This window comes from Lissotriton helveticus, chromosome 2_1, assembly GCF_964261635.1.
Source record: "Lissotriton helveticus chromosome 2_1, aLisHel1.1, whole genome shotgun sequence".
Lineage (NCBI taxonomy): Eukaryota > Metazoa > Chordata > Amphibia > Caudata > Salamandridae > Lissotriton > Lissotriton helveticus.
In genome coordinates, this window is record NC_136059.1 from 245,183,512 (window position 1) to 245,201,275 (window position 17,764).

The following is a 17,764-nucleotide window of genomic DNA, read 5'->3' on the forward strand; positions in this document are numbered from 1 at the left end:
CACTACAGTGAACGCAGCTGAATCCCCATGAGGCAGCCTCTAAAACACACCTGTTGTACTTGGTTCCAATTCACTTGGCTTGTTTTTTTGTTAATTTGTTACTGGTGTGACCTGTATTAATATTGCTAACTGCTGCAAATAGTACTTTGTTAAATTCAAAGTTAAAAAACTTTGTAAAAATGGTCGTTATAACTGACTCAGATGGGCTATAGGAGGCATGCCAATAGAGATCATTCAAACCAATGTAGCATTCCATTATAAACACTTTTTATGGAACACATTTATTCTCAATTAGAGACATTTATGTACAACAAAAGCATAAATGCTTCAATAGTTTATGGAGAATGGGACCAGAGTACAATTTCAAAGTGTGTCAAGAGGACTGGCAATTCCAAAATTAAGTCTGTGGGATGGTTATGCTTCGAAGGTGGACAGGAAGTTCACCACAATCTGCTTCATCTGGGCATCAGTCTGCTCTGAAATCTTTCCTTCGGTCCTGGGTAATAAATAAAAAAAGGGATACATTTATGAAGCGCTTAAACAGGTATCTGTAGAAATAAACTGCATACTTGCAAGTTTCAACAATATACAGCTAAATAGAACAGTAAACCAAGCGTTCCTCAAGGATCTGTTCCCAGCCATTGATCCTCGGCTCCACTGTGCCCTTTAAGGAACTGATGAAATGAGGAGGTGGTCCTGCTCTATGGAGTCAATGTTCCTTCGGAAACGTTAGTCGTGTCCCCAATGAATGATCTGCAATGTTTGGTGGCACAATCTGCCAGGTTTGGAGCCTATAAAGAACTAGCCTCGACTTGGATCACATAAGTGCTATTGTAAGTCTTTAATGCCTGCATCTCTTTGATGGACTATGCTTACTAATTGAAGTCCTACTTTTTGGCAGCCTCTAAACAAGAGTTTCATCTCTTTCTACTAAGACACTGGCACAGCTCCAAGGGTCACGGTGTGACTATCTGTACCGGGCACATTGCTTAAAGGCATAGCAGCATACCTCTATAAAAGACCTGCATCTTAGCAGCTAAGGACTGCCACTCACAACAGCCGTAATCAGTGAGGGAGGACCTCTACAAAACGAACTATAAAAAACCGCCAATCAGCTTCAACTCACTACACAACAGTGTAGACTTCAAATTGACAGGCCTTCTCACTGTTGGATATGGACTCCCCCAGACGGCCACTTGGTGTCATTTCTTGGCTGTATTCACCCACCCCTTCACAAAACGTAGCAAAGACGGTTATTTGAGGAAGTACAAGTTGCATCTAAATGAGCCTGAGCCAACCGCTACATCTGGAGCTCTCGGAACACTCTTCACTCCAAGTGTTCCGAGTTCCAGACGAGAGCGTATGACACGACACACGAGGACACCACACTATGGGCAATGTCTCTGAAAAGCATGTCCAGCAAGCCACCCAGAATATATTTTTGCAGTGGAATCTAGTACAAGACAAAATAGTTTGTGTCACAACTGAACTTGGTACTACTACCACCACCACCTCAAAACAAATGTCCCTCTGTGCAAATTCACCCACTTCTGATGCCCCCTCACATCTTCCAGATGTCCGAATTCAGTGCAAAACTTGCATAGAACGAATAGTTTACCGGTCGGTGTAGTTTTGCAGCTTGAAGATCTTTCTGGATTCACTATGCTGTGCATATTCCGCAATCTGCTGGTTGGGTCCGGAATCGTAGTTTTTTTTGTCGTAGCCCAGGTGGGCGTCGACGTCCCACCATTTGGTGTACCTTCGGTGACGTCGGCGTGCTTCCGACGGAAGCTACCACCCTTGGGCGCCATCTTCGGATTCTTTTTTCCTTGTTTGTCTTTGTAGTGAATCCATGGCTATGTTTGTTAATCGTTTTTTTTTTTAAACATAATTCTTTTCACGTATCTTGTAAGCTACAACTTGCTTTTTCTATGTGTTTCCACCTTCTCCAGCCTCATCTTTCTGGCGGAGGCGTGTGGGTTCGCTTGTGAATCCAGAAAGATCTTCAAGCTGCAAAACTACACCGACAGGTAAGAAACTATTAGTTTGGCAGCGTGAATCTTTCTGGATTCACTATGCTGTGCATAGATTTTGTAGCGGTTTTCGTTACTTTTGTGGCGGCTGGGTGGAAGATGAGCGTTGGTTGTTAAATATATGTTGAAGCACCTTTTGTCCTACTTGTGCTTCTTTGTTCATTTGTACCTCCACGCAATAGTGCTTAGTGAACGTGTACACTGAAGCCCATGTTGCCGCCAGGCATATGTCCTGAATTGGTGTGTTGGCCAGAAAGGAATTGTTGCTCCTTTCTTCCTGGTGGAGTGGGCCTGTGCCCCTCCTGTTAATTCCTGGCAAGCTTGTTAGTGGCAGAATTGTATTGTCTGTGCGATCCATCGAGCTATGGTGTTTTTTGCCCATGTAACTGTTTGCGAAGGATATGAAGAACGGTTTTGTTTTCCTGTGTCCCTTCGTCCTTTCAATGTAGTGCATCACAGCCCTTCTTGCGTCTAGGGTGTGGAGCGACCTCTCAGCGCTTGTAGTGGGGTTTTAGAAGAAGCTAGGAATCGGAATACTCTGATTCATGTGGAACCTTGACACCACCTTTGGCATGAAGTGAGGGTCTGTTCTCATCACGACCCTGTCACTGTATCTGGATGTAGGGTTCCTGCAGTGTGAGTGCCTGCAGTTCGCTCACCCTTCGTAGCGAGGTGATTGCTACCAGAAAGGCAGTCTTCATTGTTAGCATTTGCAGTGATGCTTTGTGGATGGGTTCGAAAGGTGCTTTCATGAGCTCCGTCAGTACCACATTTAGGTTCCAGGCCGGTGGCGGCATTCTCTTTGGTGGCGCTATTCTTTTAGCCCCTTCTAGGAATCGTTTTACCACTTGGGATGTAAAGAAGCTTCTCCCTGTTTCTCCTCTTGTGTATGCCACAATCGCTGCCAGGTGCACCCTCAGCGAGGATGAGCTTAGCTTAGCATTAATTAGGTGCGTGAGGTACCTTAGCACCGTGGATTCCCTGGTCAGTTTCCTATGGAGTTTTTTCTTGCAACACCATTGAGTGAATCTTTTCCATTTCTCCCCATAGCATGCGTGTGCTGGGCCTTCTTGCCTCTCGCAGCACCCGCAGGGTGCTCTCTGGTAGTTTTAGGTGTGCAAACTCTAAGTCCTCAGGAGCCAGGCTGAGAGGTTGAGGCTGGGTGTAGAACTTCTCCGTTTTCCATGGAGAGTAGGTCCTTTTTTTTTTTATAGAACTTCTGGCCCATTGTGGTACCACCAGGATGAGCGTCATGTTGCTAGTCATGCATTTGTTGAGAACCCCGGGGATCAGTGGTATCGGGGAAAAGCGTAGGCAACTGTTTTTGACCAGCTTATCCATAGGGCATTCCCCTGTGATAGTGCCTCTGGTTGCCTGGATGCAAAGTATTGGCATTTTGCATTCCGGCGTGTTGCAAACAGATCTATTGTTGGTGTGCCCCATCTCCTGAATAGTCTCCGTTTCCTGAATATTGAGTTCCCACTCGTGGGACGCTGAAGTCTGCCTGCTGAGCCAATCCGCTTCTACATTGTCCTTCCCTGGCAGGTGTATGGCTAGCAGGTCTATTTTTAGTGGTATAGCCCATTTCCAGATTTCCTGTGCCAAGCTTGACAGAGAGAATGATTCAGTTCCCCCTGTTTGTTTATGTAAAACATCGTTGTGGTGTTGTCGGTTTGTATTAGCACCTTCTGGTTGTACAGGTGTTTCTGAAAAGCCTTGAGGGCTAGAAGCACTGTTTTCAATTCCAGGTAATTGATATGTCTGACTGCATCTGTAGGGCTCCACAGACCCCTCACTTTGAGCCTGTTCATGTGTGCGCCCCATCCCTTCTCGGATGAGTCTGTGGTGATGGTCACTGTTGGGTCCGGTGGTGTTAGGGGTTTCCCTACTGTTATTCTTTCCTTGGTCCACCACCTTATTTATTCCTGCACCCTGTGCGTTACAACCACTAGATCCTCCCAACTTCCTGTAGCTTGTGACCATTGCTGTTGCAGCCACTCTTGGAGTGGTCTCATTTGTAGGCGTACATTGGGGACCAGGTGTATGCATGATGCTATCATCCCCAAGATCTTGCTCACAGTCCTCACTGTCAGAGCTCGCCCCTTCTGGTAGTGAAGTTTCTCCCTCAGTAGGCTGAGTGTTCTCTTTTCGCTGGGTAGCACCCTGCTTTAGACGGTGTCGATCTGAGCTCCCAGGAAGATTTTCACTTGCTCTGGTTCCATCAAGCATTTTTCCCCAGTGTATGGAGAAACCCAGGCTTGCTAGCGTTCTTGTCACCTGTTCTGCATGATCTTTGCATGTCCTGTAAGAGCTTGCCTTTACTAGCTAGTCGTCGAGGTAGGGGTACACGTGTATCCCCTTTCTTCTTAGATGTGCGGCCACTGCCGCGAGGCATTTGGTGAACACCCTTGGTGCGGACTTTAGGCCGAATGCCAGGGTCGTGAATTGGTAGTGATCCTTGCTCACTGTGAACCTTAGCATGTGCTTGTGCTGCCTGTTCATGGGGATGTGCAGGTACGCATCTCTGAGGTCTATGGTGGACAAGAAGTCCCCGGCCTTTATCTGTGGGATGACCTCTTGTAGGGACGGCATTTTGAATTTTTACGTATTTGTTTAGGAACCGTAGGTCCAGGATGGGTCTTCGACTTTCGTCCACTTTTGGCACCAGGAAGTAGTTAGAGTACACTCCCTTGTTCCGTTCTCTGAAAGGGACCCGTTCGATGGCCGCTTTGAGGAGGAGTTCTTGAGCTTCCTCTTGCAGTAATCGCAGATCTCTTCCCGAGTGCTCTCTTTTCTTTGGCTTTCTGTTTGGTGGTCTCTTTTCCAACTCTGTGCAGTATCCGAACTGCATAATGTTGAGTATCCACTGGTCTGTTATTTTTTCTCCAATCCTGGAGAAAAAATCTCAATCTTCCTCGTACTGGCGTCACATGTTCCTTTGTGTCTTGTCCGTGTAGCCCTCTCCTCTTTGTTACCCCGTGCTCCTCCCCCGGAGGGTTCGAGTGGGAGAGCACCTTTTTCCGTGTGAAGTCACTCGGAGGGGGGTTGTTCACCGCCTCTCCTTCTCTGGCCCCGTCCATTTCCTCTTGATCGAAAGGACTGGCCCCTGCACTGGTAGTTCCAGCTTTGCATCTGCTTGCCCTGGTGACCTTGGTTGTCACTCTGTTGCCCCTGGTGGAAGCTCTGGTGTGAATCTCCTCGCTGACTTCCACCTCTGCCGTTCGGCCTCTGTGTAGGAGTGCCCCTCATCCCCCTGAATTGCAGGGCCCCCATGGACCTTGCCGTCTCGTTGTCCTTCAGTTGGGTGAGCTTCTCATCAACTGGGGCTCCGAACAGTGTTTCACCGTTGAAGGGTGTGTTCAGGATATTGTTCTGCACCTCCGCCTTGAAGCCTGAAATCCTGAGCCAGGCTTGCCTTCTTTCTGTGATGCCTATAGCCATCAGTCTGCTGGATGTTTCTGCCCCATCCAAGGCTGTCTTTAGGCACGAGTTAGCGATGCTTTTCCCCTCTTCCACAAGGTGCGATGCCCTCTCACGGTATTGTTCCGGGAGGTGCTTGAGCAATTGGCCCATCTCCTCCCAATGCTGGTATTGATGTCTATTCAGGAGGGCGTTGGAGTTCACCATACACCAGTGCATTGCGGCGTTCCTCTCAATTTTCCTGCCAGTTAGATCCACCCTCCTGCTTTCCTGGTCAGGTGGAGGTCCAGATGTTGGGACGTTTGCCCTTTTTCTGGCCGCTGCAGCGATTATTGAATCTGCTGTGACGGATCCCTTGATGTAAGCTGGGTCCTGGGAGGAGAATTTGTATTTCTTCTCCGCCCGCCGCGTTACTGATCTGCATGTAGCCGGGTCCTTGAAGGCTTCCTTCCCCTGGTCTGTGATACTCTTGAGCATGGGCAAGAACTGGCTTCTTGTCTGTATGGGGAGCAATGTCTCCAGCAGGAAATCTGCTTTAGGCTTCTCCTCTTCCAGCTTAACTTCATAAGCTGCTGCCGCCTTCCTGACCACCTCATTGTATGCCCCAATGTCATCCGGTGGCGAAGGCCTCGTGGGGTATGTTTCCACAGCCTCTTCCGGGTTTTCGGCCTCGATGTCCTGCCATTCCTGGTCTTGGGCCGTCGAGGAACCTGAGCCGTATCTTGACTGCTGTTCCCCGTAGTCCCCTTCTGTGTAGTAGAGGTCTTCTTGCTCTTCGTGCTCCGAGAGATCTGGAGTTTTCAGCGTCTCTTCGACGTCGAACTCCTCGAGTTCCTGTACCTCAGCGACGGCCGGTGCCGGCTACGATGGGATCCTGTAACTTCTCATCTTTTCATCGAAGTCCTTCTTTCTCTGAAGGATGTTCTCCATTTCGGCCTCGAGCCTTCTTTTCTTTCTCTGCGGCCTGCTCGTCGTCGAGCGTTTCCGCTGCTCTTTTCAGCGGCGTCGTAGTAACTTTCTTCGGCTCCTTTTCCTTCGAAGTCGAAGGCCCTTTTTCGGGGGCTTGCTTCGATGACCTTTGCTTTTCGCTGGTCTTCGGCCTCCGGGAGTCCTTCTCGAAGGATCCGCTGGGCTCTTTTTCGGAGGATGCAGCTTCGGTCGTCGAAGTTTTCGGCGCCGGTGCTCCTTTCGAGGCTCTGGGCTCTGACTCGAGAGTCTGCCTCTGGCTTTCGAGACCCTGTGGGGGATTTTGGGGTCGTAGACTCTCCTACCTTGTCAGGCGTTTTCTTATCGGTCTCTGCAACCGTGAAGTCATCTGGACCTTCGGCGATGTTGTCCTAGTCGTCGGCCCAGTTCGTAAAGCATCGGGGGCCTGGCCCTTGCCCTTGCCCTGCATCGTGTGGTGAGCTGTCCTCTGGCTCTCTCGAACTCGGAGTGTCTTCGGCTTGAAGACGGAGCAGGCGTTGCAGTCTCTGCTTTCGTGGTCGATTGGCAGGCAGAGGTTGCAGACCAGGTGCTGGTCCTTCTGCGCGAACTTGTGGTGGCAGTTTTTGCAGAATTTAAAGGTGTTATGTACATCCCTCGCTCAGGGGGCCCCGTGTGTACATTCCTCCAAGGACGTCGAAGATCTCGAAGTTCTTTCCTTTCTTCGTCGTCTCTTCTCTGATGGTCCTCTTCTCCCGATCTTCTCAGGTCTTTACCGTTGAAGAGTTGCTGTATTTCCTCCTTTTCTCCTCCTAAACTTCTGGAGCTTCACGCGACGATCCAGACCCATCGGCGGAAAAAAGAATCTGAAGATGGCGCCCAAGGGTGGTAGCTTCCGCCGGAAGCACGCAGTCACCGAAGGTACACCAAATGGTAGGACGTCGACACCCACCTGGGCTGCGACCAAAGAGAAAAGAGAAAAAAAGACTACGATTCCGTACCCAACCACCAGATTGCGGAATATGCACAGCATAGTGAATCCAGAAAGATTCACGCTGCAAAAAAGCTTTTAGCTGATTTTGGGATTCTTAATTTTTCCCAGTGACACATGGCACAACTTCCCTTCTGAAAGATGTGGCTTGGGAAAGACACCCACAAAAACACCCAATAATACAACTCTTAGCTCTAAGTCAATACAACCTTCCTGGGCCCACTACACCATGAAGGAATGAACTGTGAAAAATGCAAACCAAGAATTAAAAAAATTAAAACACACACACATACATATACACACATATATACATATACATATACATATACACATACATACACATATATATATATATATATATATATACATACATATATATATATATATTTTTTTTATTAAAACACACGCGCACACACACGCAATTACCTGATAGTGGCTAAAAGCTCCTGGTGCTGGCTACGGATGTGAGCAACAAAAGCACTCTCAAACTTTGTGATCTTTGAAGGCTCCAATTTGTCCAGGTATCCTCTAACACCAGCATAGATTACGGTTACCTGCTCCTCTATGGCCATAGGGACTATAAAAAAAAAAAGTTGCAAAAATGTTAAAAGTGCATCCATTTGTCGCTTTCCCAGCAGAAAGGAAAAAAAAAGACTTCAAAAACAATTAAAATGTAAAAAAATTAATTGCATAGAGTTATTAAATATAAAACATGAAAATATGTAGAAAACATGGAGCCAATATACTGGCCTAATTTCTCAGACAGATGAGCTTCTTTACACATATGTATAGGCTGCCAATAGACATTAAATGGAAGCTTAGGGTCAATCCAGTTTCAAATGACTTACTTTCACACCACCGCAAATCGCCCCCACCCACCATAAAATCTGAACCCATTCACATGGTATACCAGCCATGCAGGTTCTGCAGCACTATCCGGTGCTAAATGAGCAGGTACCACTTTCAAGAAAAAAAAAAAAAGTGTATGTTTCGCCATACCATAATATTGCGCTTTAGTGCAATGTGTTGGATGTATGCTATGGAACATGCAAGAACAGGGTCTGCACTCTTTTTGCAGTTTTATATAGCGCGAACTAGAACCGAACCAGTTATCAGAGCGCTTTACATAGCACCAGTTACGTTACATGAGGACACACTTTCATTTTTAGGCACGTGGAGATTAAGTGATTTGCCCAGGGGGTTTTTGGCGTCGTTACAGAGACTCTAACCCAGATCCCCAGGTCCGAGGTCGAGCGCCTTAGCCGTTAGGCCAACCCCTCTCCCCCTCTCACTCTGTGAATGGGATGTCACCAATACTATTAACCGTTCTCCATTAGTGGAGTGCAGTATCTGGCTTTCTGCGATGCCCTGGTCAATCATATGCTGTGTATGCTTAGCTTTGTCCATATTGTCGACCAATTGCACAGGCCGATGATCTGGTGGACAATGGGCCTTTGGAGGAAAACAAGTCTTAAATATTAATCGAAAGTTCACTATATCAATTTTGGAAGTAAATGAGACACCTACGTTTACAACTAGGTACCGCTGCCAATCTAGGCAACCTATATTAAAACAGAACTACGATTGCTACTACCCGAATGTATGGTTTTCAAATAAAAAAAGTAACATGCTACCAACAAAATACATTAAAAAGCCTGTATTTAAATATGTGCATAGGGTGTATGTAACTAGATACTTTTTTTGTGAAACCAATTAAGCTACAACTGGTAGTAGAGGGGAGGTAGACATCTACACTGTCTAGGCATGCCCTCCAGTGGAAGAAGAGGTCCGACAGGAGATAGAGAGCTAAGCAAGTCCATAAAAACAATGAAGACTTGATATAGAACAGTGCTCTTGGATCAGTGAGCATTGGAAATGCGAATAGGCTTCGCCTTTATATTTAGAGGGACGGGCAGCTGACCTGGTCAAAGTTGGTTAAAAAAAGAATACATTTCAAAATAATGGAGGATAAAAAAAGCATCCTATGGGGGTATTTAAAAACTATAAGGTTAATTAAATGTCTTTTATCTTTATAAGTGGCATGGTTTCTTTTTTTGAAACACTTTTCATTCAAGAAACTGACAGAATTTATAAACAACGCAAATGGAATGCTTGCTAAGGCCCAATTTACTTTCCAAAGGATTAAGCCATGTGGTTCTCAGCAGCCGCCCGAGGGAAGATTTACAACCCCCTTAGAAGTTATGCAAAGTACACCTTCTGCCTCAGACACCACTGAGGAGCACATGGTCCTTCTGCCAGCACCATAAAGGCCTTTGATGTCAAAGCTTGTGCTTTCATGCACTATGTGGAATGCAGGAAAAAAATTTAAGCAGTGCTTAATTTGAGCCGATGGTTCCCCATGCTCCGCACCGGTACTGAATAGTCACCAGCGGTTATGACAGTCTGACACATAATGGCGCTGTTGGTCAGATTAGAGATGAGCACCACAGGTGTTTAATTCAACAAATATTAAAAGAGACAGATACCTGCTGCCCAAGGTTTGGGGCCAGGAATCGTGTCACAATTTTAGGGGTAGGGTAGTTAGAAGTTGTAGTCTGCGGTCTTTGGAAGCGCCGGTAAGGGTACTGAAAGCTCAAATAACCTAACGAGGTCATTGGAGCTTTACAGCCCTGGCACTTAAACTTTTACAAATTAAAGACGGCCCTTAAGTCTGTTCTTCAGCCATACTCAAGAGTATCCGAGTCACTGTGGCGCCAAGATGGCCGCCTGGTAAGAGCTCCAGTCCGGAGCTCCTAGTGCCTGGGATCCCTTTATGGATTTATCCCGGACAGCACCCATCTGCGCAGGGCTAAAACAAGTAACTGGATTTAATGCAAGTAACAGGTTTTACTGCAAGTAACTGGATTGAAAAATACTCACCAGAAACCGCAGCGGAGCCCTGGATGGTGTAGCGAGCTGTGGAGAGGGCTGCTGCTCGACGCTGGACATCGGAGTAGTTGGAGTCCGGGTTCCCGTGGAGGCTTCGCTTGGCTCCCGCGACCGCACCGGACCGGTGAGGACTCCACCGCTGAGATCGCCGTGACCAGGTCCATCTCCGCCGGAGCTGAGGAGGCTGTGGCGGCTTCTCTGGGGTCCCGCACCGCTTGCCGAACGCTGGGCTGCTCACGAGAGGGACGCCCGTGGCTGAAACGGACCCGAGGGCACACCGGGGTCCTGGCAGACCCGAGAAGAGTGTCTCCGCCACGCTTCCACCCCTGCAGGCATTGAGGGGCTAGACTTCGCGGAGCTTGCCAAAATCCAGCTCGGCTGGTCTGTCCCCGGCGCCTCTCTGCGTCGACACCTGGTCGGGGAGCTGCAGGACGGGCGGACTGGCGGAGAGCGGGCGAGAGGCTGGGCTCACCTGACGGATCCCCGCGGGTTGTGAGCGGCGTGTCCCGGCAAGGGGAAGGGGAGCTCGTCCTCCGTCTGCAACCGCCATCGTCCTAGGAGTGGGGGTGAGGACGTAGGGATCTGACACGGCTCTCCCTCACACACCCCTAACACACCGGTCATCAAGCGTCTAAGGGCGAGCCAGGCATGGAGGAAGAATATGCCCTTAAGGTCTGCCCTGAACTGCCGGAACCTGTGCACGCTCACGCTTATCTTTGGGAAGGGCTGCGTGAATGCAATACTCTGGAGCAGTGACGGCCGGTGAGCCTTTCGATCTGGGCTCCACTGCTGGTGTTACGCAAACGCTGGCAAATAAGGTCATATTTGCCCCGGCGGCTGGACGTGCAGAGAACACGCCTAAGTGAAGGCTGACTAAGGTATTGTTTGTGCCCCAATACTTTTGTTGGATAAGTTACGTGTGCCGCCCCTCTTATTGATTCATCTTGTATAAAATAAAACTTATTGTCTTCAAAATGGCCGGGGCCATAAACTGAACTGAACACTCTACCCCCGCCTGAACACACGAGGCCCCTCAGCAACCCTTCTTCAGATAACAAATTAGAGATAAGACTCCCTTGGTATGCAGGACCCTGAGACAGCCGGAACTGAATGTGAAACTGCTCTGCCACCTAAACAGCAACAACTAAAAGAGGACTAATGACTACATCCTCCCTACTTGGTGGCCATCTTTAAACACTATTCTTGCTCTCTCTGGCGGCCATCATGGACTAGTCCTGCCGACTATTACTCACTATCGGTACCAAGGTCCTCACTTAGCCCTATATTTAAACCTATGTGTTCCTAAGTGTCTGTATTTTACTGCGGCTTTTATTTTGTGTTTTTAAGTGTCTGTCTTTTACTGCGGCACTTATTACTACTGTATTTTACATTTTTACATTTTATGTAACCTAGAGCTCCTGATGTGCATAAGGATCCGCCTTTTAGTGCAGTACTATACTACCACTGGTACCCTACATCTTGGGCAATATACACCCATCTTCACTTTTACTCGCTGACAGTGCACTGATTGCTACCTCATATTCTCATATTCTACTGTCGTATTTGCTATTGCTGTAAATTGCTTGCACATTTATCGGACTCAGCAACTCAATAATCTAGCGCTATTCTCATACTATATATGCGGTAAGCTGCACCTATATCTCCCTTATCCCTATCACTCACTGTTCGCTACCTCATTTATGTGTGGGTTCTTCGATGTAAGACACCTCACGATGCTGCACCGATTAGTATTACTACCTTATTCACTTCGTCTAGTCATGTAAGCTGCACCCAGCCACCTTCTACACCTCGACTACACCACTATTACCTCGGACATTCTGATGTGTAAATGTGACTCCACCTAACCGGTTCTACCTCTCATATTATGTACATGGTGTAAGCTGACTGCTACCTCGCATATTGGACACATTGTGTAAGCTGCACCTTAGGCACTGTTGTCCCTGGATTGCACTGACTTCTACCTCTTACACATTGGTCACCCTCAAGTGTCACTCCTTTACACTGTAATTAGCGGCTGACAGTTTTATTGTCGTCCACTCTCCTATACCCAACATCACAGCCTTTCTATAATGGAGCCCAACGGCACGCACACTTTTAGAATTATCTACCCTCCCACACTCACCAAAAAAGCCACTAAACGTTTTAAACATAACTTCTTGAGATCGCACCCTGAAACACCCTTTGCCGACACCTACTTCTCTCCGGGCAATGGAGCCCTGAATACTGACATCATCTTCCACACCTCACGCAGAGCCCAATGGAGAAAAGTGTTCCTATCCCTACTCACCGTCTCCACCACCAGGAAAACAACTCATGGCCTAACTCTCTCTACCACACCTTCCCGCCTCTTCCCTGGCAGGACTACCATTACATCTACAATAACGGGATTGTCCTAATTCAATCCACGGATAAGAACCTGGAACTGCTAGACAACATGTTCCCCAAGTTCAAAGAACACCTCTCCAAGCTGCGGACCCCCACCCAGAACTCCACCAGCACTACCATCCCTGACGTCGCAGCCCCCACCTACAACACCTATACCCCTAGCACCCCAGTAAACGACCCACCTGCGGTTAACGCCCCACACTCCCCAAGAACAGTCACAAACGTCTCCACATCATATACTAGCCGCCCCTCTAACAGGACCCCTCGTACCCCCTCTCACACCCCGTCCATACCTCTCCCACTTGACTTAACAACTCCCACTCACAACACGCCACCATCTGAACACACCATCGCCCGGGGGGTATCCACCCCCTCCTCCCTTCCCCCCCACGGCAGACCCCTCTCCCTCCCCCAACTCCCTCCCCACTCCCACCCACGAGCCTCTTACACCTGACACAATAACCCTCACCCACACGCCGCCATCTGAACACACCACCATTTGGAGTTTATCCACCCCCCACTCCCATCCCCCCCACGGCGGACACCTCTCCCTCCCCAGCTCCCTCCCCACTCCTGCCAAAGACACTCTCACCCTCCCAACAAAAGATACAGAACATACCGTCTCCTTTACCTTAGCATCCCCCTCTCTCCCACCTCCTATTCTCAGCCCCCACTACCCTCCTGTCTCCCCCACTGTCTCCAGCCTTCACTCACTCTTTTACCCACCGACACCGTCTCCCACTGACGGCACTACCTATGCCTCCCACCTACCGCCCATTTCTCCTACTTCACCCACACCCCTCGCCCACAAAAAGGCCCCCACGTTGAATGCCATCCCACTCTTTGGCACTGCAGAACCCTCCGACAACGCTAGCATATCCACCCCCTCGATACCCTGCCTGCTCTCCAACTCACTACTCAACGATTCTCCAATGGCTCTCATCACTAACCCCATCCCCAATACACCCCCTGATCAGACTATCCACCCTCCAGCAAGTCAAAGAGGTTATGCTACAAATCAAAAAAGATGTCCACGCAATCAAAGAGCTTCTCTCCTCCCAGCTCAGTCTACCTCCCACCATCCCTCTACCCTACAAACGACGCACCCTCCCTACATACCCTCGCCTCCAACGACACCCGCGCTGGCCGACTATCCCCGTTCGCACTAACGCCCACCGCGTGCCCTCAACCCATTGTCGGACCGTGAATTATGCTCTCTACTGCGCTCCTATGGCCCAGGTCCGGAAAAACACATATCCAACGTACACATCCCCATACCCACAATTCTTACAAACCCTCTGAGGCTCCCAACACTCAATAATAGAGGTTCCGTCCCTAACAACCTCAGAAAAGTCCCCCTCACACTAGAAAGCTCGACCACCCTTCTCTCTCAAACTCAAATGCATCCTACTCACTTGCAGATCGGCCCAGGGCCACTCCTCCGACATCGCTGATCTCGTCTTAGCTAGGGATCTGGACCTAGCCATTCTAACGGAAACGTGGCTTACTGAAGCCTCTACCCCGATTATGGACATACTAGTCCCCCCCAATTATAACATCATTAGGCTGGACAGGTCCCCTGGCAAGACGGGCGGGGGAATTGCATGCATGTTTAGGAGCAACCTCTCCGTTACTAAAATCACCCCTCCCGCCTTCCCCTCCAGTGAACTCCTCTGCCTCGACATCACCAGCGAGGGCAAACAAGCTTGTGCTTTACATCTCATCTATCACCCGCCTGGTGACAACCTCATATTCACCCAACAACTCATGGACATGATCACTTCCAATGCCGGTCGGCAGACAACCCAAGTCTACCTGGGTGACTTCAATCTTCACTGGAACGATCAGAAAGACACAGTGGTGAATAGTCTCAAAACTTTCCTTAATGCGCTTGACCTCACCCAAATATGCGATAGACCAACACATGACAAAGGCTCGATACTCGATCTCATCATTGCCAAAGAGAACTCCACACAACTGGAGGCGATCCAACCCTGCGACTGGTCTGACCACCACATTATCACCTTCTTTATCAATGAAAAAGTGAAACCTATCCCAGCTCAACCAATCAAATCCAAAACTTGGAAAAGGGACATGAAGAACCTTAACCCCTCTACCCTGCCTCCCCACATCGGCAATCTCCTCCTTCCCCCTTCAGGTGCCTCGGATGTTCAAACACTGATGGACCACTACCTTGACTCTATGAACACAGTAGTCAATGAAGTCGCCCCACTTCAACTGAAGAGAGTCTCCACCAAAACTTCTAACCCCTGGTATGATGATAGACTCAATGACGACAGGCGTACTATGCGAATGGCAGAGCGCACCTGGAGATCGGACCCTTCAGCACTGCACCTCAAAAGGCTTAAGAACAAAAGAAACGCCTACTTCAGGAAAATAAAGCGCACAAAGGCGGACTTTTTCAGCCGTCAGTTGGATCAAGCAAAAAACAGGCCAAGAAAGCTGTTCGAACTAATCAAGACCCAAACAAAGACTCAACCCCTACAATCAAACAGCACAACAAGCGACACCCCACACTGTGAAGCCTTCTCTGCTTTCTTTAAGCTAAAGACTGACAACATAAGAAATGACCTCATCTTGGATGTAAGTCGATTCCCCAACAACACCAGAATGTCTTACACTCAACCTAAAAACAAGGCATCTTGGCTGTACTTCGATACCTACTCGGAAGAAGCAATCCGCAAACTGCTCTGCACCTTGAAGCCCTCTAATCACCTCACAGACCCTCTACCTGCTAATGCTGTAAAAGACTTCATCCCCTTGCTCCTCCCTCTCTGGACCAAAATCATCAACAGCTCCCTGCAACAAGGCCTCATTCCGGACTCCCTCAAGGTGGGGCAAGTGACGCCTATACTCAAGAAACCTACAGCTGATCCGTCTGACCTAAACAATTACCGGCCCATCACCAATATCCCCACCCTGGCCAAACTGCTGGAGAAATGTGTCCAACTCCAACTAACAAGACACATTGACCAATTTGACCTCCTCAACCCTCATCAATCAGGCTTCCGAGCGAAACATAGCACGGAAACAGCTATGACACATAATTGATGACGCCCTCCAAATTCTTGATCGCAATGAGTCCTGCCTCCTCATCCTTCTGGACCTCTCGTCAGCATTTGACACGGTCAAACATGAGAACTTGCTGGAGCTGCTAAGCACTAGAATGGGACTATCGGGAACGGTTCTCAAATGGTTTTCGTCCTTCCTTCACAACCGGACTCAGAAGTTCAAGATCGACAATGTGCTATCTTCACCTGTGCCTGCAGATCTAGGTGTTCCACAAGGATCCTCCCTCTCCCCCACATTGTTCAACCTCGTCATGGAACCGCTCGCCACCTTGCTCCAAGCTTCTAATGTCCAATTCCATATGTACGCCGACGACACACAACTGTACCTAAAGCTTCAATCCCCGGAAGATCTCAAACATCTGAATTCCACGCTTATTAACACTCAATCTTGGCTAGCCGATAATCACCTCAAACTAAATGCTCTGAAAACTGAGTTCCTTCTCATCTCACCCCCGGCGAAAATTTCAACCACCCAAACATGGCTCAACAACCTAACAGCACTCAATGTCCAACCCACCATCGTGGACTCAGCGAAATCCCTAGGCATCACACTGGACGCCAAGCTCAACATGCAGCAGCACGTCAGCAAAGCCACAAAAGCAGCTAATTTCCAAATCAACACACTGAGGAAAATTAAACCCTTCCTCCCTGCTGAAGACTTCCGAACTGCTGTACAAGCGTTAGTCATCCCTCGAATAGACTACGGAATTGTGGCCCTCAGCAGACTCCCGCTATCCACAACAGCACCCTTAAGAGCCTCCCTGAACGCTGCCGCAAGACTCATTACTGGCTCAAGAAAACATTCGCATATTTCCCCAGACTTAAAGTCCCTAAAATGGCTGCCTTTTGAAGCCAGAATACAACTAAAAATTGCAGTTATGACACACGCGGCAGTGCACCACAATGCACCCAACTACCTCGCTCAAAAGTTGTCTATATCAGGAGGTTCGAGATCCAATAGAAGCTCAAAAAATCTACTCCTGAAACCCCGTAGATTCCGGAAAGAGAAAACTTACAAGCGCTCCTTCTCAGGAATGGCACCCAGGATCTGGAATGCGCTCCCTCCTGAAACCAGGCTTATCTCCTCCACTGCACTCTTCAAGAAAGAGGTGAAAACCATCCTTCTGGCCAAGATCTCCTGAACGCTATAGGTGTTGGATCAGAGACTCTGCATTGCCTTGTGTCAATGCTCACCTTGTCCTTTGGCACTATACCTCTACTTGAGGGAGACACTATTACGCTACTTTCTTACTACCGACCAATATATGATACACGTTGGGTCACCGATTCACCCTCCCGCTGCCCCCACTCAGTGCTCTCTCTATACTAAAACACTGTTATAAGCCTTCCACACACCCAAAGTGTACCTGAACACCTCTGTAGTGGGATCAATGACTTATGCCGTCTTATATTACTTGTTTACCTGACTGTATATTGATATGTTTTATGTATGTTATTATTATCCTTTCATGTTAGTGACTACTACATTGCTCCCATTACCTCTGTTCATTCCTACTGCCCCTACCCTGTCATTGTGAAGCGCTCTGATATCTGTAAGGATCTTGTTCGCGCTATATAAAACTTTGAATAAATAAATAAATAAATACTGTGTTTATGAAGACTAACTAGGAGGGATGATGGAGAGACCGCTATTGAAGGGGAAAGCAGCACAGGAGGAAAAGAGCAAGAATAAATGCACTCTTATGGAGGACTGAATGAAAAAGGTGAGTTCCCAAAATGTGAGCAGTGGTAGAAGACAAATCAGCCAATAAAAAATTGTAAAGAGGCTATGCTCCGGCGAAGGAAGGGGAGGGCACAAGCAGAGGAGGAAGGCATCCCACCCAAAAAGAAGCAAGCAAATGAGCGGGACAAAGCCGACCAATGTGTAGGCTGCAAGTTCTCAACAGGTCTTTCACAACTAGGCAGTCTGTGCAGGCTTGGAAGCGATGACAGTGGTTTAAATCAACTAACCGAGAAACAAATTGTTGCTGTGTATGTAACAAGGTGGC

At 48.3% G+C, this 17,764-nt stretch overlaps 1 protein-coding gene across 1 annotated transcript in view; it reads right to left on the reverse strand.

Moving 5' to 3' along the window:
* Positions 1-262: 262 nt before the first annotated feature.
* The window catches only part of ATP5F1A (ATP synthase F1 subunit alpha), a 57,679-nt gene continuing 40,177 nt past the window's right edge, over positions 263-17,764 (reverse strand). Inside the window, exons 11-12 of the mRNA XM_078674747.1 lie at positions 7,795-7,945; positions 263-496 (exon numbers count right to left, since the gene is read on the reverse strand). Of these exons, the coding sequence (XP_078530873.1) occupies positions 415-496; positions 7,795-7,945 (233 nt within the window). The 3' untranslated portion in view covers positions 263-414. The remainder of the gene's footprint in view (positions 497-7,794; positions 7,946-17,764) is intronic.